This window comes from Triticum aestivum, chromosome 7D (assembly GCF_018294505.1).
Source record: "Triticum aestivum cultivar Chinese Spring chromosome 7D, IWGSC CS RefSeq v2.1, whole genome shotgun sequence".
In the NCBI taxonomy this organism is placed as follows: domain Eukaryota; kingdom Viridiplantae; phylum Streptophyta; class Magnoliopsida; order Poales; family Poaceae; genus Triticum; species Triticum aestivum.
In genome coordinates, this window is record NC_057814.1 from 41,116,122 (window position 1) to 41,144,012 (window position 27,891).

Sequence of the window (27,891 nt, forward strand, 5' to 3'; positions counted from 1 at the left end):
GCGTACACACGCCAGGGGAGGCATGGCGACATGATGCTCTTCTACACCGCGACGCGCAAGCGTGGGTGGCGCCGCCGGTCTCTGCCTTCAACTTCATGCTCTCGTCCCTGCAGAAGAACAGGCTCCACGGCAAGGTGATCCACCTCTGGAAACACATGGTGGAAATGGAAGAAGCCAACAATGTGGTGCCAAATCACTTCACATACACAGTTGTGATCGGCTCATTTGTGAAGGAGGGTCTCCTGGAGGAGGCCATGGATGTTCTGGGGAAGATGAGTGTATGACGTTGTAATTGCACGATATGTTGCTCTTCGTGCATAGGCACGTATATATGATGTACAAAGGTGGGCCACAGACCTCAACTATACAAGGAACTAGGAGGTGGGCCCAATACACAATATGCACATAACACATATACTCAACCCCCCCCCCCCCCCCCCCCCCCCTCGCAGTCAAAGCGGCACCTCGGCTGACGAAAAGACTGGACCGGAACTCCTCAAATGACGACGTAGGCAAGCCCTTGGTCATCATATCGGCAAATTGTTGGGAAGTAGGGACGTGCAAAACACGAATATGGCCAAAGGCCACATGTTCCTGAAAAAAATGAATATCCAACTCAATATGCTGGGTCCGTCGATGATGCACCAGATTAGCGGAGACGTAGACCGCCCAGACGTTGTCGCAATAGACCACCGTGGCACGGTCAACAGGACTAGAGAGCTCCTGAAATAGCTGGCGAAGCCACGAACACTCGGCGACGGCGTTGGCCACCGCACGATACTCAGCCTCAGCACTGGAACGAGAGACCGTAGTCTGCCGCTTGGACGACCACGAGATGAGTGAGGGTCCAAGATAGACACAATAGCCTGAAGTGGAGCGACGAGTGTCAGGGCAGCCCGCCCAGTCTGCATCGGAGTAGGCAATGAGGGCGGTGTCGGCGGAGGCGTGAAGCGTGACACCAAGATCCATAGTGCCACAAATATAACGGAGAATCCGCTTGACGGCAGCCCAGTGAACGTCTCGAGGAGCATGCATATGAAGATACACCTGCTGTACGGCATACTGGATCTCCGGTCGAGTCAGAGCGAGGTACTGGAGAGCACCAACGATAGACCGATAGAAAGCAGCATCCGAAGCAGGAGAACCATCCTTGGTAGAAAGCTTGGCCTTCGTATGAACAGGCGTAGCGGCGGGCTTGCAGTTAAGCGTGCCGGCGCGCTCGAGGAGCTCGTGAGCGTACTTCCGCTAATGAAGGAAGAAGCCATCCGGACGGCGCACCACCTCGACACCGAGGAAGTAGTGCAAAGGATCCAAGTCCTTGATGGCGAACTCAGCGCGAAGACGAGCCGTGAGCTGACTGAGGAGACCAGCCATACATGCCGTCAGGATGATGTCGTCAACATGGAGCAGCAAGTAGGCCGTGTCAGAGCCCTGATGATAGACGAAGAGCGAGGCGTCCGAGCGGGTAGAGCGGAACCCAAGCTGGTGGAGAAACGCCGCGATGCGCTGGTACCAAGCGCGCGGAGCCTGCTTGAGTCCGTACAAGGACCGCTAAAGCAGGCACACGTGGTCGGGAAGCGCCGGGTCAACAAACCCGGTGGGCTGCTGGCAGAAGACCTGCTCCTTGAGGTGACCATGGAGGAAGGCGTTGGAGATGTCCATCTGGTGCACCGGCCAAGCACGGGAGACCGCAAGGTGGAGAACAATGCGTAGCGTGCCGGGCTTGATGACCGGAGCGAAGGTGTCGGTGAAGTCGATGCCAGCACGCTGTCGGAAGCCACGAACGACCCAGCGCGCTTTGTAGCGATCAAGGGTACCATTAGGACGGAGCTTGTGTTTAAAGACCCACTTCCTAGTAATCACGTTGGCGTGCCGTGGACGGGGAACAAGCTGCCATGTCCAGTTGTGCAACAGGGCGTCAAACTCCTCTTGCATCACTGCCATCCAGAGCGGGTCATGAAGAGCGGCTCGAACGGAGGACAGCAACAGCGACGGCTCAGAGGTGGACGCCACATTGACGTAGTCATCCGAGGCGTAGCGCGAGCTCGGGCAAAAAACGCCCGTACGAGCGCGGGTGACCGGACTAGCCACAGGCGCCGAGGGGGCCGCGGGCACCGGGGCGACGGGGGGGGGGGGCGCGGGGGCCACGGGCGCCGGAGGAGCCGCGGGGGCCGGGGGCGCCAGCGCCGCGGCTGTAGGAGGCGCCGCATGCGGGGGTGCACCTCAAAGCCAGGGGCGGGCCAAGAAAGGCGCGCGAGAGCCTTGGAAGAGGCATAGAGGAGCCGGTGTCACCAGTGGCGGGAGGAACAACCGGGGTACCTGGTGAAACGGAAACACATGCTCATCAAAGTAAACGTGCTGGGAAGTGAACACACGGTGGGAGATGGGATCGTATCACCGATATCCCTTGGACTTGGAGGGGTAGCCGATGAAGATGCAAGCGACAGATCGAGGTGCAAGCTTGTGAGAAGCAGTGTTGGCAGTGCTGGGATAGCAAAGGCACCCAAAAATATGCAAGTCGTCATAAGACGGGGGCGTACCAAAGAGAAGATGGTGAGGTGCGTAGTTCCATCATGGGCGGCAGGGTCTAATATTAAGAAGAAGTGATGCAGTGGCGAGTGCGTCTGGTCAGAAACGAGGCGACACGTTGGCATGAAACAGGAGCGTGCGAATGCAGTCATTCAGAGTGCGAATGACGCGTTCGGCTCGACCGTTCTGCTGTGAAGTGTACGGGCATGTGAGGCGGAAAACTGTGCCGGGATGCGACAAAAAGGTGGGGAAAGTGAGGTTGTCGAACCCTTTTCCATTGTCCGTATGAAGCGCAAGGATGGGACGCCCAAACTGCGTGCGGACATAGGAGTAAAAAGCCGTCAAGGTAGAGAGTGCATCCGACTTTCTGTGCATAGGAAAAGTCCACACATAATGAGAATAATCATCAAGAATGACCAGATAATATAAATAGCCCGAGTTACTAGGAACCGGAGAAGTCCACACATCGCTATGAATCAACTTAAAAGGAGAAGAAGCAATGGTGGTGGAATTATTAAATGACAGGCGAACATGTTTGCCGACTCGACAGGCATGACAAGTGTGATCCTCGATCTTATTGCAACTAAAACTAAAACTCCTAAGAATATGACGAAGTGTGACGGGGTTGGGATGACCCAAGTGAGCGTGCCAGAGATTGACGCCAGCGGAGAGAGCAACCGGTGTGGTGGTGGTGGATGAAGGTGAGCGCACTGGATAGAGCTCGTCAGGGTTGTCACATCGGTGAAGTACCATCCTGGTTCGAGCGTCTTTGACACAAAAACCAAGCTCGTCAAATTCAACGGTAACAAGATTTTCACGAGTGAAACAACGAACGGAAATGAGATTCTTAGTAAGATGAGGTGACACAAGTATGTTAGACAAAGACAATGGAGTAGAAGTAGAAGGGAAAGAAGTGTGTCCAACATGTGTGATAGGAAGTGTGGAACCGTCGCCGACAATGATGCGGTGGTCGGTGGAGACAGGAGTGAAGGAGGCAAGGTTACCAGGATGAGCAAACATGTGAGCTGTAGCACCGGTGTCGATGTACCAATCACCACCTTCAGGGTAGTTGTTCGGTGTAGGAGCGGCATGCAGCCCGGTGAGGAGCACCGGGTCCCAGGGTGCCGGCGGCAGGGCCGGCGAGGGGGACAGAGACTCCAAGGGGAAGCCGTAGCCGCCGCTCAACGGCGGTGGTAGGTACGCTCCATACAGCCCCGGCTGCAACTGCGGTGCCGGGTAGGCCGGATGGCCGCCGGAAAAACCTGTGGGCCCGCTGACAGATGCTGCAGGTGCTGGGTGCCGTCTGGCTGCTGACCAGCGGACGAGTGCTGGCCCGTTGACGACTCCCACCAGTACCCGGGAGACTCGTACACGAGCGAAGCCCCGTACGTGGATGCTTCGATGACGCGGGTGGCAGCGGCTGGCGAGGCGGTTGGGCGGCGGCTGCAGGTGATACGCGCGGTAGCAGCAACGGCTTGGCGAAGGCTAACGGCGGGACGAGCGAAGCAGCGGGCGGGCGGGGCTATCTGGCACCACCTACGGAAACAGGCTGCTGGATGGATTTCCTAGACGTGAAGCTAGCTAGACGAAGCTAGCGATCGATCGGCTGTACAAGCACGTATATGCGTACGTGCGAGGTCGCGGCTAGCGGGCGATGCGCGATAGCGAGCGGCGCGGGCGGCTGGGAGCGACGAGAATCGGGCAGGCGGCACGGTGTAGCGCGTGCGGCAGGCCAGGCTGGCGATGCGTGCGGCACGGATGGGTAGCGCATGGCGTGCGGCGCGGATGGTTATCGCGCGGCAGAGAGGAGCGGCAGCCAGCGTGGAAGACGCGCGGGCGGCGGCGGTGAGGCGGCGGCGGCGGCGGCGTAGGGGAGGTGCGCGGCGGCGGCAGTGGAAGGCTAGGGTTAGAACCTAAAAACGGATACCATATATGATGTTGTAATTGCACGATGTGTTGCTCTTCGTGCATAGGCACGTATATATGATGTACAAAAGTGGATCATGAACCTCAACTATACAAGGAACTAAAAGGCAGACCTAATACACAATATGCAAACACATATACTCATTACGTCCCGGTTTGTCACGGAGGAGTCGACGTATAGTGGCCTGATCAGCTTGAGTGCTAGGCATCGCAGAATGGAGCAGGCAGTGGGGCTCTATGAGGAGATGAGAGCCCATGGAATTGTCCCCAGCAACGACACATGTGCATCCCTCCTGGCACTCTATGACAAGAGTGAGGACTACTCGAAGGCGCTCTCGCGCTTCTCGGAGATGGAGCGGAGCAGGGTTGTCATTGATGGGGTCATCTATGGGATCCTCATTAGGATCTATGGTAAGATCTGGCTCTACGACGATGCGCAGCGCACCTTCGAGGAAATCGACAATATGTGTTTTTTGAGTGTTGAGCAGACTTATGTGGCAATGGCTCAGGTTCACATGAATGCTGGCAACTATGGTAAGGCATTGCAAGTTTTTGGATTGATGAGGTCGAGGAATGTGAAGCCGTTGCCGTTCTCTTACGGCGCTCTTCTTCGATGCCATGTCGCGAGGGAAGACATAGCTGCAGCTGAAGATGCCTTCAGAGCTCTGTGCAAATATGGCCTCCCTGATGTGTTCTGCTGCAACGACTTGCTGAGATTATATGTCAAGCTGGGCCAGCTAGAGAAGGCAAGTGCATTCATTCGTAAGATGAGAAAAGAAGATATCCTGCTTGATGAGGCCCTCTGCATGACTGTAATGAAAGTTTCCTGCAAAAGCGGGATGATCGCCGATGTGGATAAGATACTGAAAGAGATGGAAAATGAAGGGGTGACCATGAAGAATTCGACAATCGTTTCTATGATAGAGATGTATGCTAGAAGCAGAACCAGTGTGATGCAGGAACAAGATAGTTCGTCGAAGGCACTAGGTTGTCAGACTGACCATTCAACGTTGGACACGACCTTCAGATCCTTGTTGCACACACCTCTGGGTTCATCCATCGCGTGCCAATTGATCAGAAAATTTTCTAGGGAAGGTGAGGAAGCTAGGTTCTACATTGATGATGCCTAAGTATACTGTCACTCACTGCTGTTCATATATTTTTCTGCAGGGAGTACATGTGAGGCAAAATTCCTTCATGAACAGCTGACTGAATTGGTAGTGGAGCCTGAAGATTCTGCAACAGCTACTCTGATGGTCCAATATGGCCAGGAACAGAAGTTACAGCAAGCCGTGGAACTGTTTGAGTCGGCATCGACATTGTTTCCAGTAGGAGGGCCTGTCTACAATGCCATGGTCGATGCATTATGCAAGTGCGGCAAAATCGAGGAGGCGTATCATCTCATTATGAAAATGGCTGATCAAGGCCAAAGCAAAGATGTTGTGACAATTAGCATACTTGTCAATCACCTGACCAAACATGGTAATTTTTTTTCAACTGCTACCCATCCTTGTGCAGTAAATTTGGTGAGGCGTTTCGCTGCCGTGTATACTCACATAGCAAAATTACTCCCAGCAAAATTTCAGGAGGCAGAGAACATCATACATGCAGCTTCAATGGTGAAGTTGAGCTTGATACCGTCGTGTACAATACTTTTATCAAGTCGATGCTCTAGTCAGGTCTGGATAAACATCTTTTCGAACTGGTAAGGTGGGAAGCAAGATTTTTAGGGCAAGGATGCCATGGCTAACTGCTACAGCTTTAGTTTCCAAGCAGGCAAACTATACTAAGCAGCCAGCATATATGATCGCTTGATATCCTCTGGCGTTCCCCGTTCTTTGCAGACATTCAATATAATGATAAGGTGCATGATCCTGCTAACACTTAGAAAATGGGAGATAGAAGTATGCAATTATTATTTTCTCTCTTTTATGTTTGTGTTGAGACTTGAGACCAATTTGTCATTAGCTTTAGTTTTCTTGTTCAGTGTCTATGGCCTAGGAGGAAAGCTGGATAAGGCTGCTGAAATGTTTACTTCTGCACAAGAACTAGGCTTACCGATCGAAGAGAAGATATACACAAACATGCTTAACTTCTATGGAAAGGCTGGTCAGTCCCTTCAACCTTGCGTAGAGGAATCAAAGAACATTACCCATGTCATGTTCGACGAGTTTTTCCTCGACTCTTGTTCATACTATTCAGTTCAATTTATGCAGGGAGGCATCAGGATGCGTCTTTACTATTCAATAGAATGAAGGAACTTGGTATCATGCCTGGAAAGGTATGCTTCTATGTTATCTGACTTGAGATTGACTAGTGTGAATGAAACTTGCAATCAATGTGCAGACCAGTTTCAACTCCATGATCAATGCCTATGCTACTTCCAGGCTGCATGATAAAGCAGAGATTGTTTTCCAAGAGATGAAATCACAAGGTCAAGTTCCTGACTCGATGACATACCTCGCACTGATCAGGGCATACTGAGAAAGTAGATGCTACTCCAAAGCTGAGGTAGCCATCCAGATGATGCTGAGCAGCGGCATAACCCCTTCATGCCCCCATTTCAGCCACCTCATTTTCGCCTTTCTGAAGGAAGGCCAAATAGATGAAGCTCAGAGGATCTGCTGCCAAATGCAGGAGATTGGTGTGGCTGTCGATTTGGCCTGTTGCCGGGCAATGATGAGGGCGTACCTTGAGCACGGCCGCGTCGACGAGGGCATATCGCTCTTTGAGACAATACGCAGGTCACTGAAACCTAACGGCTTCATCCTGAGTGCTACATTTCAACTCTATGTGCATTCAGGCAGGGAGCCTGAAGCTGGGGATGTGCTAGAAGCCATCGGTCTACATGGTGCCTCTTTCTTGAGAAGTCTGAAGGTTGAATCAAAGTTGGAATCAACTTAATAACGACCATATCATGTGCCCATCAACAGCAACCATCACAGGTATCTTCCTTTTGCATGTATGTTATGATATTGTAAAACTGAAAAATAATAAACACTTGATCAGGGATCTTCCAAGTTCAATCTGCAGATATGGAGATATAACTTTTCTGGTAATACCCATGAAAGAAGTGCCTGCTATGGTGCCATTTACATCTGCAAGTGGCCGATTTGTGTGCTATGGAGCATGCGACTCTACTGTCGTGTTGCAACTCCAAGGACACGTTTGGTTGCCCGCATAAGGTCCAACCAGGCCCGCGCGGGAACAAACTGGGCTGTTTGGTTGCCAGCATACACTATTGGGCCTGCGTCGCACGAAGTTTAAAGCACCTCTGGGCCTATCTCACGAGGCACGCTCGAATCGGCAGTTTCTCGCGAACGAGGCCCGAGTGAGGCACGTGGGCAGGGGGGGCTGCACGCGAGGAGCCACCCTCGATAAGCGGCGTTGCTTTCCGAAGCGCCGACAGTTATTACCCTCACATTACCTCACTGATCTCTCCCCTCTCCCCACTCTCATTGAAGGCGGTGGCAGGGCTTTGAAGCAGATCAGAGAACAGCAAGTCGACCTCCGGCCACCTTCACCGGCATCAGCAGCAGCACTTCGGCAATGGCGGTAAGCTATTTTTCCCCTCCTTGCCTACTACTTCGTATTTGATTCCAGTTTAGATTCGATCCGCGTTAGGGGAACGGGGTATCGGGGTAAACACTATACAAGTGATCATAGCATCGTCATGACTACCGGTAGATATGAGGTTCCCAATCCGGATTGAGTACAATAAGAATAGGGATTAGGGTTCATCTTACATAGTACACACAGATCTTAGCTTCAGGGACCCTGGAGGTGATTGGAGCGGAGGGTGGCCTTGGTATCAGTCTTCTCCTGCAGCACCGTCTCTTCTTCCTCGCCAGAGTCCACCTCGATTCGCATGCTTCGGTTTCCTGGCTCCGACGCCCTCACAGTCATCTCCACGCATCCTCCTCTTCCTCTTCAATAGGCACAGTATTTGTGGTGAAGTACACGCTGGCAGAATGGTTATGAGGATGCGGTACTATCTGTACTTGGCCCACTCACCCTCTGTCTAGCATCGCTGGATTCAGCCTGATTCATGGCCCAGCGAAGTATGTTTACTGACATAGCGCCCTTCGCTGTGTCAGGAATCTGTGTCTTCAACTCCCCCGGCGTCACCTTCTTCAACACAGGGTCTGACTTCTCGTGTAGATCTTCCATGCTGCTGAAGTTTGAGCATACTATCATGGTATTCTCAAACTTGGTGCGGTCACCCAGCGAGCGCCCTAAGAAGAAAGCCCTTCATCCAATGCCGCAAGGGAAATGTTGGGGTTGGGGTTGGGGTTCATGGCATTGGGTTAGTGGTAGAGTGGAATATAGAGAGGCGGTGGGTAAGTGGTGACCCTCACAGCGTGTAAATAAAGGAGCACATGAGCATAGATTTTATTGGCGATGTTGCAAGGTTCATAATACAGATTCTGACCCAGCCTTTGAACCTCTTCATAATGCAGATCGACACGGAGAACAAAGGAAAGGAGGTGGTGGACAAGGGCAAGGACGTGGTGCCGCCCTCAGAGGTGATGCCCATCTAGAGCTCGGCCACAGAGGAAGATGTGTCGGAGAAGCCCCCCAGCGGCAAGCTCCGGAACTACGGCCATTACCATGAGGTGGGAGGTCTAACCACCTTCTGCAAGGTGATCATGGCCCCCAGCTCGAGGCCATACCTATGCCGCCGGACTTCACGAAGTAGTTCCCGTCCGTGCCGCAGGAGTTCAAGCTGAAGACTTACACCGGCTGCTCCTGGAGGGTCACTGTCCGGCTGTTGAATGGTAGGGTCACCCTCGATCTTGGTTGGGCCACCTTCGCTGCCATCCATCCTATCAAGATAGGCTACATGGTGACCTTCAAGCTACTGACTCCCGACATGCTGAAGGTCATCGTATTCAATGAGGATGGCATTGAAGTGGTAACCAGGTGCGGGAAGCATGATGACGCCTTCGCCGTAAATGCCTAGGATAGCCTATCGTATGCTCCAGCCTCTTTAGTTTAATATCGAACTGCTTAGTAATATGTTTGAACTGATCTGCTTATGTGTGGCACAATATTTATGCTTACTACTATCTTCTGTTGTGTGTGTTCTTCCGGACGCTGCTATGTGCCGGTAACCTCACCACAACGTCGAAGAGGTTATTAGACAACAAGGGTTGCATGCAACCAAACTACATGCTTATGTGTAAGTTCAGACAATGCGGGCAACCAAACACCATGCGCTAAGCTATCCTCTAATGCGTGAGAACTAAATGTGGGCAACCAAACAATATGCAGAGGTTGTTTTCGGCCTGCATTTGCTCAACCAGCCTCATGTGAGCCAGTCTTGAGCTAGCCAAGCTCGGCAGCTACGGCTGCCAAACACGCCCTAAAAGTCTTTTATGCTACAAGACTCTTGATCTCAATTTTCCAATAGTCAAATACATACAGGAACTTACTCTCCACAATGTTAGAAATATGTGGCCTTTACGTTTTGTGGACACCTTTTGAAATTACACGACAATTTTCAAAAATATGGAAAACATTTTGAAAAGATATGTATATTTCTTAAATTATATGGATTTTAATTATGTGGAACTTTTAAATTAAAATACGTGAACCTTTATTGAAAGTACATGGACATTCCTTTATGTTTCCTATGTGTGAATATTTTATATGTAAATCTGATATAATTAATTTTTATTGTCAAAATAATTATATATGAATTAAATAAAACACTTCATTTTTGCGAAAACCTTGTACCAGCTTTTAATGGGCCACACTTTGTACGACCCATTCAACTCCGTTTGTGGACAGTGTGATTCTTATTGCACGCGGCAAGTACTACATAGGTGCGCCCGTCTCTTCCTTCGTGGTTTTTGTATTCCATCTGAATTTCCATATATACAACCTCACAGGATTTCATACTTTTTCTGAATGAATTCGCAGCGCATTCCTCATCTATGTTTGTTCTTGGCTGGTATCTTCCACTTAACTAGTGAAAATGGCAAATCTTTGCGACATTTTAAACTCTTGTTATATTAATTTTTTGCATGAATTCCTATCTTACTTGCGTTTTACGGAATTTCTCTCTTTCAAATGCACATCACACAAACGTTGCCAACTTCACTAAACAAAAACGCTCTAGACAAGAGGGGCAATAACTCCAAAAATCATGTTCGCCCACGGGATGAAGCTACATAAAAATATCCCAAGTGCAAAACTTTGATGTTAATGCACCAAGTGATACTTCGAAAGAGATTGTGCAGTTTGTACACGAATTGCATCCAGTTTTTGCCGTAACCCTCTCTACTTTTTCGCATATGCTATGCGGGTGAAATGATGATACCATGCCAAGTTTCAACCTTTTCAGAGTTTATTTTGTAGTGTTTTTCAATTTCAGAGTTATTTAGCTAAAAAAATCAGTAAATGCATCAAAAACAGCAAATTATGTCAGCAAGGGTTGAAAGTTGATGACGTGGCTTCGAATGGTGCATCTGAACGCAAAAAAAGTCCGGAGTTGTAATAAGTTATTAAATTTTTGAATAGCCGGTGTAACAGATGAGTTTTCGTCCTAAACCCTGATACTTCGAAAGAGATTGTCTATTTTGTACACGAAGTGCATCCAGTTTTTGCCATAACCCTCTCTACTTTTTCGCACATGCTATGCAGGTGAAATGATGATACCATGCCAAGTTTCAACCTTTTCAGAGTTTATTTTGTAGTGCTTTTCAATTTCAGGGTCATTTAGCTCAAAACAAATTAGTAAATGCATCAAAAATAGAAAATTATGTCAGAAAGGGTTGAAAGTTGATGACGTGGATTCGAATGGTGCATCTGAATGCAAAAAAAGTCCGGAGTTGTAATAAGTTATTAAAATTTTGAATAGCCCGTGTAACAGATGAGTTTTCGTCCTAAACCCTGATACTTCGAAAGAGATTGTCCAGTTTATACACGAAGTGCATCCAGTTTTTGCCGTAACCCTCTATATACTTTTTTGCACATGCTATGCGTGTGAAATGATGATACCATGCCATGTTTCAACCTTTTCAGAGTTCATTTTGTAATGGTTTTCAATTTCAGGGTCACTTAGCTCAAAACAAATTAGTAAATGCATAAAAAATAGCAAATGAAGGCACAAAAAATCCGGAGTTAAAATAAGTTATTAAAAATGAAAGAGAGGCGCAATGCTCACCTGCACGTTTCTTATCTTCAGGCCTTGAGGAAATAGTGTAGACTGCATGGAGCTATGTGTAGTTTTCGTCCGAAACCCATATAGCTCCGTGTAGTCTACACCACTTCCTTAAGGCCTGAAGCTAAGCAACGCGTGCAGGTGAGCATTGCGCCTCTCCTTCATCGTCTCTGCACTCAGGGCTTATAAACCGCTGCTAGTGCCTCTCGTTTAGCGAGGTGAGACTAAAAACCAGCTGCAAAATGAAACAAATAAAAAGCTCTAGTACCGGTTCATGCCACGAACCGGTACTAAAGGTGCTGGTGGTGCCCCAGTCTGCCCACAGCCTATCACAACATCTTTAGTACCGGTTCGTGGCACGAACCGGTACTAAAGGTTCACCACGAACCGGTACTAATTAGCTCCGCCCGCCTAGCCGTTGGAACCGGCGCTAATGGACACATTAGTGCTGGTTTTGTTTCAAACCGGGACTAATGTGCTTCACATTAGGCCCTTTTTCTTCTAGTGATGGGTCGTGCGGAGAGCGCCCAGCGACGACCCAGCGAGGAAGTCTTGAGAGTCGCCTGACCTCGAAGCTCTCCTCCTGGAGGGCTTCCTGGCCCGGACCAAGGGCACAGGTCTCGTCGTCAAATCGTGGGCGCCAGAGCATGACGTGGAGCACGATGCGGTGAGCTGCTTCGTGACGCATTGGGATGGATCTCCATGCTAGAGTCGGTCATGGCCGGCATGCCCATGCGGGCCTGGCCGCTCTACGCAGGGCAACGACTTATCAGGGTCTACCTGGAGAAAGAGTTGGGGGTGGCTGTCGCGGTGGAAGGGTACCACAAGGAGGTGGTCGAAGCCGATGAGGTGGCATCATGGGTGAGGTGGGTGATGGAGTCTGACGGCGGGAAGGTGCTCTGGGAGCAGACGTTGGCGGCCCTGCGGCAGGGCAAGGAGGTGCTGCTCGAGGGCGGGGAGTCCAGTGTGACCTTGGCACAACTTGTGGATTGGTTGATTGGCTCATCTTCACATGGGAGATGAGGAGAAGTATTCCTAAAATCTACTGCGCATTAGGTTTAAAAATAGGTCAAAATATGGAAACTTTCATCAAATTTATGTAATGATTTATCAGTATAAATATCAAAATCAATATCATCTCATTAAATTTATTTTCATACGGTATATGTTTGGTATTGTAGATATACGTAATTTTATCTGTAAACTTGGTCAAAATTTACAAACTCAGTTCTTTTGAACTTGTGTGAACTTCAACTTTTATGAAAACGAATATGCATTATATTATAGTATTATTATGTGACGGATGGAGTATGCATATGAAGCTAGCAGCTATTCTGCAAGTCGCTGCAGGTCAAATCAATACGTTTTAGTACAACTTTCATTCAACTCAGCACCTGCGGGGAGCATGGCCACCGGAAATTGCTTTTCGCGAATACGCAAAGGTTGTGTATTATTTCATTGATAGATAGAAAAGAGAGTTGAAGTACAAGTGTGCTACTCTTGCGGGTGTACACAGCTAGCTGGCAGCGGCAAGAGAGCGAGCAAGCAGAAGGGGAGGTTGCTCAGCATCAAGGAAGAAGCTCAGGTTACACGGAAAATTCTGTCAAGTCCCTTGAACACATCTAGCTGGCCGTGGGAAAATCCAGCTAGAATTAAACCACCATCTGTACTTTCTACGTTTCAGCGTGCCTGTGTGTGCTAAGCTACCAATCGAAGGTTCGCTTCGTGCTACTAGATGATAAGCCGGCCAGAGGAGGATGATCAGTGCTCCAGGTTCAGCTAGCCGGAAAGTAGTCAGACGGGTCGCACGTTTGTGCTGGCGCTCTGCAGCAGCATGATAGATCGCCGGTGACGACTCCCTTCAGATCAAAGCGGAACTCTCGAGGCTATTCGAGGTACCGCAATAGAAAGATTCTGGAGACCTGTGTCCGGGACGTCCTTGATGAACCTAAGACCATGAATCTCGTAGCTTCAGCTTGAAGATGCACTGTCGAAGAAGTTCCCAATGCCTTTCATTTCTATGAGTAATTTATCAGAACCAAACGTACAAAGAGAGTGTGACAATATCTGTTAGGTGAAAGACAAAACACTAGCTAGGTTACTGGCTTGTGAGGGGGAGGAAGAAAGATATATATGAGAACTATTGATGCGGACATCTTTCATTATTATGAGGTAGCACGGCAAATCGGTAACATAGGTGAGCAGTCACTTTTATTGCTGCATGCATCGTTTTGATGCAGAGGTCAGATGTTATCCTCCTTTTAAAATGAATAAATAAGAGTGAGCAGACACTCTTACGTCAAACAAAATATGTCCGAATTCTAGTAATTGTAGAAGATAGCAAAATAATTATCCATTGGTCAAATTATTTTAATTATTACAGTAGCACATACAGATAGAATGAAATTCATTTTTTCATTAATATTTAAACTATTAGGTCACACTATTGCAGAAATAGTTACCTCTAATTGGCCAAATAGTTACCAGGTCGGCACGTGCCAGGCCAAGGGCCACGTCACCGGGCATGGGCCACCTGGTCTCCATTGATATTTGACCTCGCCATCATCATTGTTATGTTATATATAACTAAGAGCAACGGGCCGATCCAAACGGACGGCGCATTTGTCCGCTTTTTGTTCTTTTGGGTCGGCCGCCCGCCCGGCGTCCGCCCTATTTTTAATATGGGTCGGCAGCACGCCCAACGCGCCGACCCATATGTGCCGGCGTGGCCGGCTGGCCGCCTAATTTTACATTGATGATTGCATTCAAACATACTATCAAATAACATAGTTTAGACCGAATAAAATAGTATAGTTTTACAAGCCGAATAAAATAAAAATGTTTCACATAGTTTTGCAAACAAATAAAAGAAGATATATCTATTGGTTGCCAACATGAGCCCACATATGCTCAACCAAATCATTTTGCAGTTGTACGTGAGTTTCCCAATCGCGCATGTCTTGATGAAATTGGGTGAACTGTTCAAACGTTGCCGCTCCTCCATGCTCAGGCACAACATTCTCACCCTGAAACTGAAACCCTTGATCGTACAGATGTTCTGGGCGCTCGTCTTCTACAATCATATTGTGCATGATCACACAAGCAGTCATCACCTCCCACAGTTTCTGCGTGCTCCAGGTATTAGCAGGATATCGAACGATGCCCCATCGAGATTGCAAAACACCAAAGGCACGCTCGACATCCTTCCTAGCACTCTCTTGCTCTTGGGCAATTCTTTTCCTCTTGTCTCCGACAGGGTTGGGTATTGTCTTGATAATAGTGGTCCACTGAGGATAGATATTGTCACCCAGGTAGTATCCTTTGTCGTAGTTGTTGCCGTTGACAGTAAAGTTCTCCGGTGGGCTATTGCCTTCGGCAAGCCTAACAAACACCGGCGAGCGCTGAAGCACGTTGATATCATTGTGTGATCCAGCAATGCCAAAGAAAGAGTGCCAGATATAGATATCTTGAGACGCCACAACCTCTAGTATGACAGTGCAAGCCCTGACATGGCCCTTATACTGCCCTTGCCAAGCAGAAGGGCAGTTCTTCCACTCCCAGTGCATGCAGTCTATGCTGCCAAGCATCCCTGAGAAGCCCCTACTGGCATTCATCGCCAACGAACGGGTTGTATCTTCAGCTGTCGGCTCTCTGGAGCACTCAGGGCCAAACACAGCAATAACAGCCTTGCAGAACTTATACAGGGACACTAGGCATGTAGACTCGCTCATACGGACGTACTCGTCAATGAGATCACCAGGCACTCCGTATGCAAGCATTCGGATGGCGGCAATGCATTTCTGATAAGAGGAGAAACCAATCTTGCCGACGGCATCCTCTTTGCATTCGAAATAGTCATCATAGCCGACCACCCCCTCTCTAATATGGTTGAAAAGATGCCTACTCATACGGAAACGGCGGCGGAATTTTTGATGTTTGAACAACGGGTTTGTTGTATCAAAGTGGTCCTTCCAAAGAAGGAAATGCCCGCTCTCTCGGTTGCGATTCAACGCCGGAAGGTGGCCCGGAATGGAGCCACGGAACAATGACCGCTGGCTGTTCAGGTGGTGATGGACCAACACGGCAGCCAATATCTCCTCCTCGTAGTCGGACGACGAATTGTCGGAGTCGCAAAGGAAATTGTCGAAAAAGAACTCGTCGGCAGAGTCCATTTTGTACCTTGGCAAACTGTCGAACAACTTGCGGGCGTCGACGAAGGAGACGGACGGCGAGGGGAGTCACGGCGCGCACGGACCAGCTAGCTGCCCTGCCGGCGTCCGACGAGCGTGCCGGTGAGGATCTGGCCGGGGCGGCGAGGTGGCTTCTTGGTCGCGGGCGGCTGTGTGGTGGGTGGAGCGGGGGTGGAAAGCAGTCTGCTCCCCGAAGGCAAGACGGCGGTGGCGGGCGACGGGGGAGTGGGCGGCGTTGCTGGGCGGATGTGGAGGCGGCGGCGGCTGGCAGAGTCGCCGGCAAAAATGGGCGGCGGCGTCGGCAACAAAGGAGGCGGGCTAGGGTTGCTGTTGGATGGGGGTGAGGGGGGAGGCCAATGTGCCACCGACCAGCGGGCCCGGGGAGAGGAGAAGGCAAGCGTGTGCGCGTCCATCGTGTGTCCGCGCCGACGCAAATCCGGCTCAAAAATGTGCCGAGAATGGATCGCCCGCGGACGAAAAGCGGACATGTGTCCGTTTGGGTCGGCGCATTGGCCGCCTTTTGTATCCGCGGCGACCCAAACGGACGGCGGCGGACGAAATGGGTCGCCCCATTGGAGTTGCTCTGAGTGTTAAAAGTATAATTCGTAGTCTCCCCGCCTATTTGCGCATATATTTACTGCCTAGTCAAATATCGACCAGACAAAGACCTTAGAGTACATACTGGGCTGACCTATAGCATTCTATAGGCCCTCTCTCACAGCGATTTGTTCCGCAGATCGCTGTCGCAGGCTCTTCTGATCTACATTGACAACTCAGGTTGATATTTATACAAGCTCCTGGGTTCACCAAATTTGCTCCGCTCAGACGGAGGCCCAGAGATGACGACAAGAAGATATGCTCACGGCGCACCGCTGGTAGATGCAGAAAAAAGAGGACTTCCTTACTTCTAAGAATTTGAAAGTATTTTTGAAACGAGTGTTTTTGTAAGGGTATGTGATACTTAATATATGACCTTTGGGTTTATAGTCAAAGGAAACTACATTGTTGTGTTGACATATCATTTGGGTTTTGCAACCTGCACAGATGATTGGGGTCAATTTGTTGCCCATCCTTGTCTTCCCAAATTTTTGTAAAAATCACTACTAGTTCTTCTTTGTTAGAGCTGAACCAAACAGTAACATTAAGACTGACAGGTGGGTCCCACCCGATTTACCCAGAGATAAAAAAGAGAGAAGAAATCTAACCTTATCTCGTAATCACCTGGCTTTCCCGCGTCCGTCCAGGCCGCCTGTGCCTTCTGCTCCTCCTCCTCACACTCCACTGCTGGCCGCACCCACCGCCGCCGTCTCCGTCGCCTGCTCCTACCGGGAGGATGATGACGGCGCCGCCTCATGGTCACTCTCCTCCGGCGCACCCTCCTCCTCCTCATCGTCACGGGGACGCCGCCCACCGCCGTAACGATGGGTCCTCTACGATGAGGCGCCGGCGCCCAATCGCCCCATTGGGTGCGCCGCACCAAGGGCCAGATGGCCCGGTACGACGAGGATAACCGCGCCGGCCATGTTCACTTCCGCCACGTTGTCGCCGCCGCCCGCGCCACACGCGCCACGGCGTCCCGCACATGCGCCGGCGGCTCCACCATGCGAGAGGCCATGGTCTCTTTCGTCGCCAGGCTCACGTTCCGCGAGATGTGTGTCGTCCTCCACGAGCAGCGGGGGTGGCGCCAAGCCCACGACTTCTTCTCCTGGATGAAGCTCCAGGTACAGACAAAAAATCCCCAAATAATCACAGCATTTGATCCGATTATTTCAAAATTTCACTGATTTAAGCACCCCGAGGCGATGTTCTTGATCCACCTGCAACGTTCTGAGCTGAATCCTCACCAATTTTGCTCCCAACTGAGTCCTCATCTGATTTTCTAGCAGCTGTGCTACGAGCCCATCATGGTCGCCTGCACCATCTTCCTTAGGGCGTACGGCAACGCCTCAAGATGCTCGAGGCCGGCGTGGAGCCGGACGCGGTGGTGTGCGGCACCCTGCTGTGTGCGTACGCGCGCCGGGGGAGGCATGGTGACATGATGCTCTTCTACGCTGCGACGCGCAAGCGCGGCGTGGTACCGCCGGTCGCCTACAACTTCATGCTCTCCTCCCTGCAGAAGCACAGGCTCCATGGCAAGGTGCCAAGGTGATCCACCTGTGGAAACACATGGTGGATGTTATATCTGTGTCGAATATATTACGTACGCAAGGGGTTATTTGGATTTGGAGTTGTAATTGGTGTGGTTAGGTACGAGTTGTGTAGGAATAGACCTCTTATATACGGAGGGGCACCACACGTTGTAACCTATGACGACTTGATAGCAATAGGTACGTGGGGGAACCGACGGCTTGTGCCGGCGCCCGGGCGGCCGGTGTTGCGGTGTCTTGGGGAGGACCGTCCGTAGTCATGCCCCAGGGATGTACCCATATCGGTGAACCTCGTTAACAAATATCGTGCCTCTGTGTGTCTTCTATGATCTTGCATTAGCGTTTTATTCTAACAAGTGGTTTCAGAACAAGGTTGCGAGAAGGCTATGCGGAAGATCATCCGGAGGTACGAGAATCATGCTCGACGGGTGCCATGGAACATCCGATTGGTGCAAGGTGGAGCATGGCGGCGATTGCGGAGGCGGTCGGTGGTGTCGGACACTTCGGGCAGGATGCCTGGACCGTTCGATGGGCTGCGGTCAGTAAGGATCGACTAGACGTGGCGATCGGACCAGCGTAGTGGCTGTTGAACACATTGCGGAGGCGGCGGATTCGGCTAGCGATCAGACCGGCGACCAGACGTGGGGGACGGCCGGATAGATCGAAGTGTGAGAGCATCGAGATGATGTGATCGGTGTTGTACAAGGGCGGCGGCGCGGCACTGCGGATGGATTGTGTCGGCGACGCGGGTGGCCAGGGTACGACACGGCTCGTGTATAGATGATGCGCAAGGTGGCGTCTGTTTCGGCAGGGTTGGTGTACAACGAGTACACACGATAGGGCAAGTTACAGATAGTTGACGAAGAACCAAGATCAGAGACTGGAGCTGTCGTCGGATACAGCGGCGGATTTTTTCCAGAGGTACACGGACAGAGGAAAGTCAGGGTTCAGTTGCTGGCGTTCGTACGCGAGACGGCCGCTGGAGCCTATGAGGAGGCGTGTGGCAACCGGTCTCGGTAGGAGCCTGACGCAAAGGAAGGTCAAGGCAGCAGGTTTCATCGGATAGGGTGCAGCGTACTACGTACAAGGAAAGATAAAATCGTGATGAGGCAGAAGTCCGAGTTAACTTGCATGCGGTCAGCGGATGAAATTTACATGGGTGTCGGTGTCAAAACCGGCGGATTTCGGGTAGGGGTCTCGAACTGTGCGTCTACGGTCGATGGTAACAGGAGACAGGGAACACAATGTTTACCCAAGTTCGGGCCCTCTCTATGGAGGTAATACCCTACTTCCTGCTTGATTGATCTTGATGAATATAAGTATTACAAGAGTTGATCTATCACGAGATTGTAATGGCTAAACCCTAGAAGTCTAGCCTGTCTGACTATGATTGTATATGGATCCTCTACTGACAAACCCCTCCGGTTTATATAAGCACCGGAGGGGACTAGGGTTACATAACGTCGGTTACAGAGAAAGAAATCTTCATATTTGATCGCCAAGCTTGCCTTCCACGCCAAGGAGAGTCCACTCCGGACACGGGAGAAAGTCTTCGGTCTCCGTATCTTCAAAGCCCATCAGTCCGGCCCATGTCTAACAGGTCGGACGCCCGGGTACCCCTTAGTCAAGGACTCCCTCAGTAGCCCCTGAACCAGGCTTCAATGACGAGGTGTCCGGCACGCGGATTGTCTTCGGCATTGCAAGGCGGGTTCCTTCTCCGAATACCCAAGATAGTCTTCGGACGCAACGAGCGTGTCCGGATCTTCAACATAAGTACCGCACACAGCCGCAGAGAGTTTGATATTCCATGAGTCCAATCTGCTGACAACTTTTTTGTAATGTGATATCACGTCCGTCGGTCATTATTTCGAACCGTTTCTTGTCCTGCCGTTCCACGTTTCGAGGCGCGATTTTTATTGGCACGTCTTGTCGAAGCAGAGGTCGTGTCCCCTTATTACGGGATTCTCGTTAATGCGAACGTGGGTAATCCAACCGTCCCATTGGGATGATTCCTTAGGAATAGGCAGGCTTTCAGGCTTAGGAGGAGGCGTCCGATACCCGTTGCCTTTATAAAGGAGCCAAGGGACGTCTCTTTTTACGCCAAACTTCTCCTCAGCCTTTCCAACCTCGAGTTCTAACACCCAAGGTTCGACTTCCATGCTTCAAGCTCCCCAATCATGTCCGGACCCAGCCCACAGGGCCGATGGGTGGCTTCCTCTGTTACAGAGGAGGACGTAGCGAAGCTTCATGCGGCCAGATACCTGACCGCGGAGATCCCCCACTGACTTCCTGCTCAAGGACAGGTTATTTCTGCTCTCAGATCCGGCGAGAGGGTTGTATTCATCTCCCACTTCCTCCAAGGGCTAGGATTTGCTCTTCATCCCTTTGTCCGGGGGCTCATGTTTTACTACGGGCTAGATTTCCACGATCTAGCCCCAGATTCTTTCCTTCACATCTCGACGTTCATTGTCACGTGCGAGGCCTTTCTTCATATTCCCCCACACTTCGGCTTATGGCTCAAGACCTTTAGTGTGAGGCCGAAGGTAGTCGACGGGGAAAAAGCAGAGTGCGGAGGTGCTACAGTGAGCAAGCTTACCAATGCTCTCTGGCCCAAAGGGGCCTTTACTGAAACTCCCAACCTATGGCAGCGGGAGTGGTTTTACGTCACTGAACTCCGCGGTACCAAGTGGGCAGCTATACCTACGTTTTGATCTGGCCCTCCGTTACAGCTCGCGTCGTGGATTAATAAGGGGCTGGACTGGGGATCAATTGACGAAGTGCAGACTCTACAGAGCCGCCTCCGGAGCCTCCTTGAGAAGGACATCGATCTCGTCAACGTGATTCAAGTATTGTTGGTCCGCCGGGCCCTGCCGTGCAAGCGACGGTCTCTCCGCATGTGGGAGTTTAATCCGGAAGGACCACAGACCCTCCAACACTTCTACGGCACTACGCACAAACGAATGTAGAAGCTGTTTTTCGGGAAATGAAAACAGTGGCCGGACACCACCGAGAACCTCGGCCTTGACTGCAACCATCCGGATACCCCGGTAAGCGATCGACTCCCGAATAATTTCTGGCCATGTATGCCGTAATATGATACCGAACAAACCATCTTTTTCCAGGGCTGGATAAAGAAAGAATAGCGAATTAGGTGTTCGGCCCCTCTCCCGGAAGATTCAGTGGATCCCGTACTAACAAGGATGCTGGCCCCAGCCATACCAGATGCCTGCGAAGGAGGACAAGGCGGAGAGCGGGAGGCCAAAATTGGCCTCCATCCCGAAGGTACACCGGATACCATGTCCAAGGAAATTAAAATTCCGTCGTCCGAAGACAAGAGCGGAGGAGAAGCCAACATCTCTTCTCCCTATGGTAAGAAAAGGGCTGTCTCCGAAGATTGGGAGGAAAGGGCTCCTAAGCGAGGCAAGGTGCCCCTGTCGGGCGGCTCGGGCTTGGAGGACGACATCGTCGCACAGTCCCACGATGAGGACTAGCCTCTAGCCGAATCGTAAGTGAACAAGGATGTTTTCAAACATATCCCGTTCCTTTCATGTTACCAAGGTAACATCTAGAATATATGTTTTTGCATCTCGGCAAACAGTCTTCTTCACCAATCCTCTTCCTCGGGAGATCTTCTTCCGGAGATGATGGAAAGCGAGACACCTCCACCGGTTTCCTCGCCCAGTAAGGTGGACGACTTTGAGGTGTCGTCCCGGAGGGTCTTTCCTGATCAACAAGTGGTGCGAGGGGTGATGAAGACACAACCCGAAGGTGATACTTCGGTAACCCAGGGTTCGGGGACCAATAATAAAGGCCCCGAACTATCCGGCTCACAGCTGGAGACGACGCTAGGGACGAATAAACGGATCCCTTTGAAGGGAGGCCGTACTCCGACAACGGCTTCTGGTGATCCAGAAGCGCCGGATATATTGACGAACATGCTGCGTCAGGCGTCCGTCTCAGAGGAACATCGCACCTTAATGCGTACAGTGGTTGAAAGGGTTCTATCCGCGAAAAGCGGATTGAATGAAGCCTTCACGAGCCTACTAAGAGGCTTTGAGGTTTGTAATGTAATGTTTTCAATTGTGCTTTATTCACAAAATGCACCCGTGTATAGATAGTAGCCCCTGAGACTCTGATTGGCTTCCCAATGGAGGCGACCAGAGGATCAAAAAGATATGATCAGGGAATAATCTGACTAATTGTAACACAGGCTGTCACCTCCCTGGCTACTGCCCGAACTACAGAGATTGCAGATCTACAGCGAAAGATTGATGAGGCAGATGATGACATCACGCTTATCAACAAGCGGCTTGACGACGCGCAAGGTATGTTTTTTTGGGGTAGTCATTATGTGGACATGCTAATAGTATAAGCATGACTCTAAGAATAGTATACTGAGATATGCGTGACTGCAGATGGTGCCACCGCAGTTGAGATCCTTGGGGATGAGCTAGCCCGGGCCAAGGAGTAGGCCATGATTAGTAATGCGGCTGCCGAAAAGGCATCTGCGGCGTTGAAGGCCGAACAGGCAGCTCAGAGCCAATACGAGGAGAAAATATTCACGATGACGCTTCAGCTAAAGGATGCCACTAGCCGCTGCGAATTTCTCGAGAAGGATAATAAAGCCAAAACGGTTGATCTTGACAAGGCCTTACGAGAGGCGAAAGAAGCGCGGTCCGAATCTAGGGCGGCCCGGGAGGAGATCCGGCAAGCTGGGGAGATCGCGGCTGGTAAGCCCTTTTTATTACAAACTAAGTTCGGCGATCCGAATTATGCCCCGCTTAATCAAGTGTGGAGTTCTCCAGACGCATTGTTGGACCTGCCGAAGAGTGCCTCCGATGCGATGCAGTTTTTCCAAGCACAAGAAGGGCGTGAAACCGAAAGGCCGTTCTGGTTACAATTTAGCCTGCCAAAGCGTCCGCTACTACTGAACGAACAGATGGCCCAATGGGCAGAGCTCCATAAGATATCCGGATCTGCCATGAAGGACGTCGTGGTCCGGTTGTGGCCGACCGAGCCAATTCCGAATAGTTATTTTGGTATGTTGCAGCAACTTGTTGATGCGGTGCCGCGTATCGACGCCTTGAAGCGGTCGTCGTGCATTGAAGGTGCACGGATGGCTTTAGCCCGTGTCAAGACATATTGGGCGAAGATGAAGGCCACCGACGCTGCAGCGAAGAGTCCACCCAAGGGCAAGGACCACCACGCACCAGATGAGCCCATTGTTGTGTATGTTGTTCTAGATGATCTTGTACCAGTTCATATGTACATTAGGACAAGTTTTGTACCAAGATGTTGTAAAATGTAAATTTCAAAAAATATTTCCAAAACAGTGTATATTATCATATATATAATTTCTCCAAAATGTACAACTTAACGTTGTACTGATCTGTTTGATCAACTCACAACATTTAACATGTCACACACAACAAACACTCAACAGTTCGCCGTCTCAAGCTTTAAGGCGTATTTTCAACAGTAAAGGAGGTTTTCTGGATACTAAGGATATTGTAAAACTGAAAAATAATAAACACTTGATAAGGGATCTTCCAAGTTCAATCTGCAGATATGGAGATATAACTTTTCTGGTAATACCCATGAAAGAATTGCCTGATATGGTGCCATTTACATCTGCAAGTGGCCGATTTGTGTGCTATGGAGCATGCGACTCTACTGTCGTGTTGCAACTCTAAGGACGCGTTTGGTTGCACGCATAAGGTTCAACCAGGCCCGCGCAGGAAGAAACTGGGCTGTTTGGTTGCTAGCATACACTATTGGGCCTGCATCGCACGAAGTTTAAAGCACCTCTGGGCCTGGCTCGCAAGGCACGCCCGAATCGGCACTTTCTCGCGAACGAGGCCCGAGCGAGGCACGTGGGGAAGCAGGGGCTGCACGCGAGGAGCCACCCTCGATAAGCCGTGTTGCTTCCCGAAGCGCCGACAGTTATTACCCTCACATTCCCTCACTGATCTCGCCCCTGTCCCCACTCTCACCGACGGCAGCGGCGGGACTGTGAAGCAAATAGGAGAACAGCAAGTCGACCTCCGGCCACCTTCACCGGCATTAGCAGCAGCACTTCGGCAATGGCGGTAAGCTATTTTTCCCCTCCTTGCCTACTACTTCGCATTCGATTCCAGTTTAGATTCGATCCATGTTAGGGGAACGGGGTATCGGTGTAAACACCATACAAGTGATCATAGCATCGTCATGACTACCAATAGATATGAGGTTCCCAATCCGGATTGAGTACAATAAGAATGGGGATTAGGGTTCATCTTACATAGTACACAGAGATCTTAGCCTTGGGGAACCTGGAGGCGATTGGAGCGGCGGGTGGCCTTGGTGTTAGTCTTCTCCTGCACCACCATCTCTTCTTCCTCGCCGGAGTCCACCTCGATTCGCATGCTTCGGTTTCCTGGCTCCGGGGCCCTCATAGTCATCGCCACTGCATCATCCTCTTCCTCTTCACTATGCACAATATTTGTGGTGAAGTACACGCTGGCAGAATGGTCATGAGGATCCTGGTACTATCTGTACTTGGCCCACTCTCCCTCTGTCCAGCATCGCTGGATTCAGCCTGATTCATGGCCCAGTGAAGTATGTCGACTGATATAGCGCCCTTCGTTGGGTCAAGAATCTATGTCTTCAACTCCTTCGGCGTCACCTTCTTCAACGCAGCGTCTGACTCCTGGTGTAGATCTTCCATGCTGCTAAAGTTTGAGCACACTTTCATGATGTTCTCAAACTTGGTGCGGTCACCCAGCGAGCACCCTAAGACGAAAGCCCTCCATCCAATGCCGCAAGGGAAGTGTTGGGGTTGGGGTTGGGATTCTTGGCATTGGGTTAGTGGTAGAGTGGAAGATAGAGAGGTGGTGGGTAAGTGGTGACCCTCACAGTGGGTAAATAAAGGGGCACACAAGCATAGATTTTAATGGCGATTTTCCAAGGTTCATAATGCAGATCCTGACCCAGCCTTTGAACCTCTTCATAATGCAGATCGACACGGAGAACAAAGGAAAGGAGGTGGTGGACAAGGGAAAGGACGTGGTGCCGCCCTCAGAGGTGATGCCCATCTAGAGCCCGGCCACAGAGGAAGATGTGTCGGAGAAGCCCCCCAGCGGCAAGCTCCGGAACTACGGCCATTACCATGAGGTGGGAGGTCTAACCACCTTCTGCAAGGTGATCATGGCCCCCCAGCTCGAGGCCATACCTATGCCGCTGGACTTCACGAAGTAGTTCCCGTCCGTGCCGCAGGAGTTCAAGCTGAAGACTTACACCGGCTGCTCCTGGAGGGTCACTGTCCGGCTGTTGAACGGTAGGGTCACCCTCGATCTTGGTTGGGCCACCTTCGCTGCCATCCATCCTATCAAGATAGGCTACATTGTGACCTTCACGCTACTGACTCCCGACAGGCTGAAGGTCATCGTCTTCAATGACGATGGCATTGAAGTGGTAACTAGGTGCGGGAAGCATGATGAAGCCTTTGCCGTAAACGCCTAGGATAGCCCATCATATGATCCAGCCTCTTTAGTTTAATATCGAACTGCTTAGTAATATGTTTGAACTGGTCTGCTTATGTGTGGCACAATATTTATGCTTACTACCATGTTCTGTTGTGTGTGTTCTTCCGGACACTGCTATGTGCCGGTAACCTCAACACAGCGCCAAAGAGGTTATCAGACAACAAGGGTTGCATGCAACCAAACTACATGCTTATGTGTAAGTTCAGACAATACGGGCAACCAAACACTATGCGCTAAGCTATCCTCTAATGCGTGAGAACTAAATGTGAGCAACCAAACAATATGCGGAGGTTGTTTTCCGCCTCCATTTGCTCAACCAGCCTCATGTGAGTCAGTCTTGAGCTAGCCAAGCTCGGCAGCTACGGCTGCCAAACACGCCCTAAAAGTCTTTTATGCTACAAGACTCTTGATCTCAATTTTCCAATAGTCAAATACATATAGGAACTTACTCTCCACAATGTTAGAAATATGTGGCCTTTACGTTTTGTGGACACCTTATGAAATTACACGACAATTTTCAAAAATATGGAAAACACTTTGAAAAGATATGTATATTTCTTAAATTATATAGATTTTTAATTATGTGGACTTTTTAAATAAAAATACGTGAACCTTTATTGAAAGTCCATGGACATTCCTTTATGTTTCCTATCTGTGAATATTTTATATATAAATCTGATATAATTAATTTTTATTGTCAAAATAATTATATATGAATTAAATAAAACACTTCATTTTTGCGAAAAACTTGTACCAGCTTTTAATGGGCCATGCTTTGTGCAACCCATTCAACTCCGTTTGTGGACGGTGTGATGCTTATTGCACGCGGCAAGTACTACATAGGTGCGCCCGTCTCTTCCTTCCTCGTGTGAATTTTGTATTCCATCTGAATTTCCATATATAGAACCTCACAGGGTTTCATACCTTTTCTGAATGAATTCACAGCGCATTCCTCATCTATGTTTGTTCTTGGCTGGTATCTTCCACTTAACTAATGAAAATGGCAATTCTTTGCGACATTTTAAAACTCTTGTTATATTAATTTTTTGCATGAATTCTTATCTTACTTGCGTTTTACGGAATTTCTCTCCTTAAAATGCACATCACACAAATTTCGCGAACTTCACCAAACAAAAATGCTCTAGACAAGAGGGGCAATAACTCCCAAAATCATCTTCGCCCACGGGATGAAGCTATATAAAAATATCCCAAGTGCAAAACTTTGATGTTAATGCACCAATATATGGAATTAATGTCAATGAAAAATACTAACAATAGTGTGTTTTGCAATTGCTAGCATATGTAATCCACGTAACGAACACACTATGAAAATACTTTTATTTGACCCTAGATTATCGAGTAAAAAATAATGACAAATAAAAATATAAGTAAGAGTGGTATCTTTAACATATATGATCTCTCAGATTTATCATCCACAAATCAGAATTAGAGTCGGTAGTATGGGGTACAGTATCGTATTACATCGAACAGAAATTACAAAATAATTAATTCTCTAATACGCAACAACAAGATTTGTATATAGAACTCAGAGATAGATTCAAAAAATTAAGGTCGGTTAGGATGTAATACCATAGTCTTGGACATTGTACTGCCTTATTCGATTCAACTTGTTAGCAAATAATCCCGTTGAGCTGTTTGTTATCCTCTAGTTTTTTCTTAGCTAAAATAAAGGGCCATGCAGCGTGGAATCTGTTCCGGACTTGGTGTAGTTTCAGACTTTCAGTTAATTTGTTCAGCTGAGCCGTCACAGGTGGATCGTGGGATGGCACGATTGTAAACGTATGACGGCGACACCCTAGCGATCGGGAGGACGTGGGATGGCATGTCCGATCAGCCCGCTCGTGGACCGGGTATCTTGTAGTTTCTGTTCTGAAGCACTTGACTGAATAAGATGAAAAGGGAAATGGCTGCAGAGGTCGAACGCAGCGCAAACACTCGTGTTCTTCGTGCGAGAAAGAGTTAGAACTGATCCTGCAACTACAATTGGCATCAGAGCCTTGTGGTGACCATGTCGGGACATGGTGGATCACGCACGCCGCAGCGCTCCGGCTCGCGCTGGAGGAACACCCCATCGCCGGCTCGTTGGGGACGAAGCCCGACACGGCGCGGTGGGAGAGAGCTGGTCATCCACGAGCGGGTGGTCAGAGATGGCGGCGCGGGCGCAATCCCGATGCTGACTCGGACGAACTACGTCGAGTGGTCAATCCTCATGAAGGTACATCTTCAGGCTGCACGGCTGTGGGAAGCCGTCGAGATGGGCGACGCCGATCACCCTGATGATCGTACCGCACTGGGCGTCATCCTCCGCGGCGTCCCGCCGGAGATGCTGCGGACGCTGGCGGCGAAGGACTCCGCCAAGGAGGCGTGGGACACCGTCAAGACGCTTC

The 27,891-nt window shown here is 49.9% G+C and overlaps 1 protein-coding gene across 1 annotated transcript; it reads left to right on the forward strand.

Annotated features, from left to right (window-relative positions):
• The first annotated feature begins 3,081 nt into the window (after positions 1-3,081).
• On the forward strand, positions 3,082-25,460 carry LOC123170017 (pentatricopeptide repeat-containing protein At5g27270-like). Its single transcript, XM_044587866.1, has 16 exons — positions 3,082-3,209; positions 3,465-3,549; positions 4,623-5,550; positions 5,626-5,937; positions 5,974-6,160; positions 6,443-6,564; positions 6,672-6,736; positions 6,802-6,889; positions 6,930-6,966; positions 7,023-7,332; positions 7,465-7,510; positions 7,920-8,010; positions 8,617-8,761; positions 8,916-8,981; positions 24,957-24,990; positions 25,273-25,460. Exons 1-16 carry the CDS (start codon positions 3,082-3,084, stop codon positions 25,458-25,460), a joined length of 2,832 nt encoding a protein of 943 aa, XP_044443801.1.
• The last annotated feature ends 2,431 nt before the right edge of the window (positions 25,461-27,891 follow it).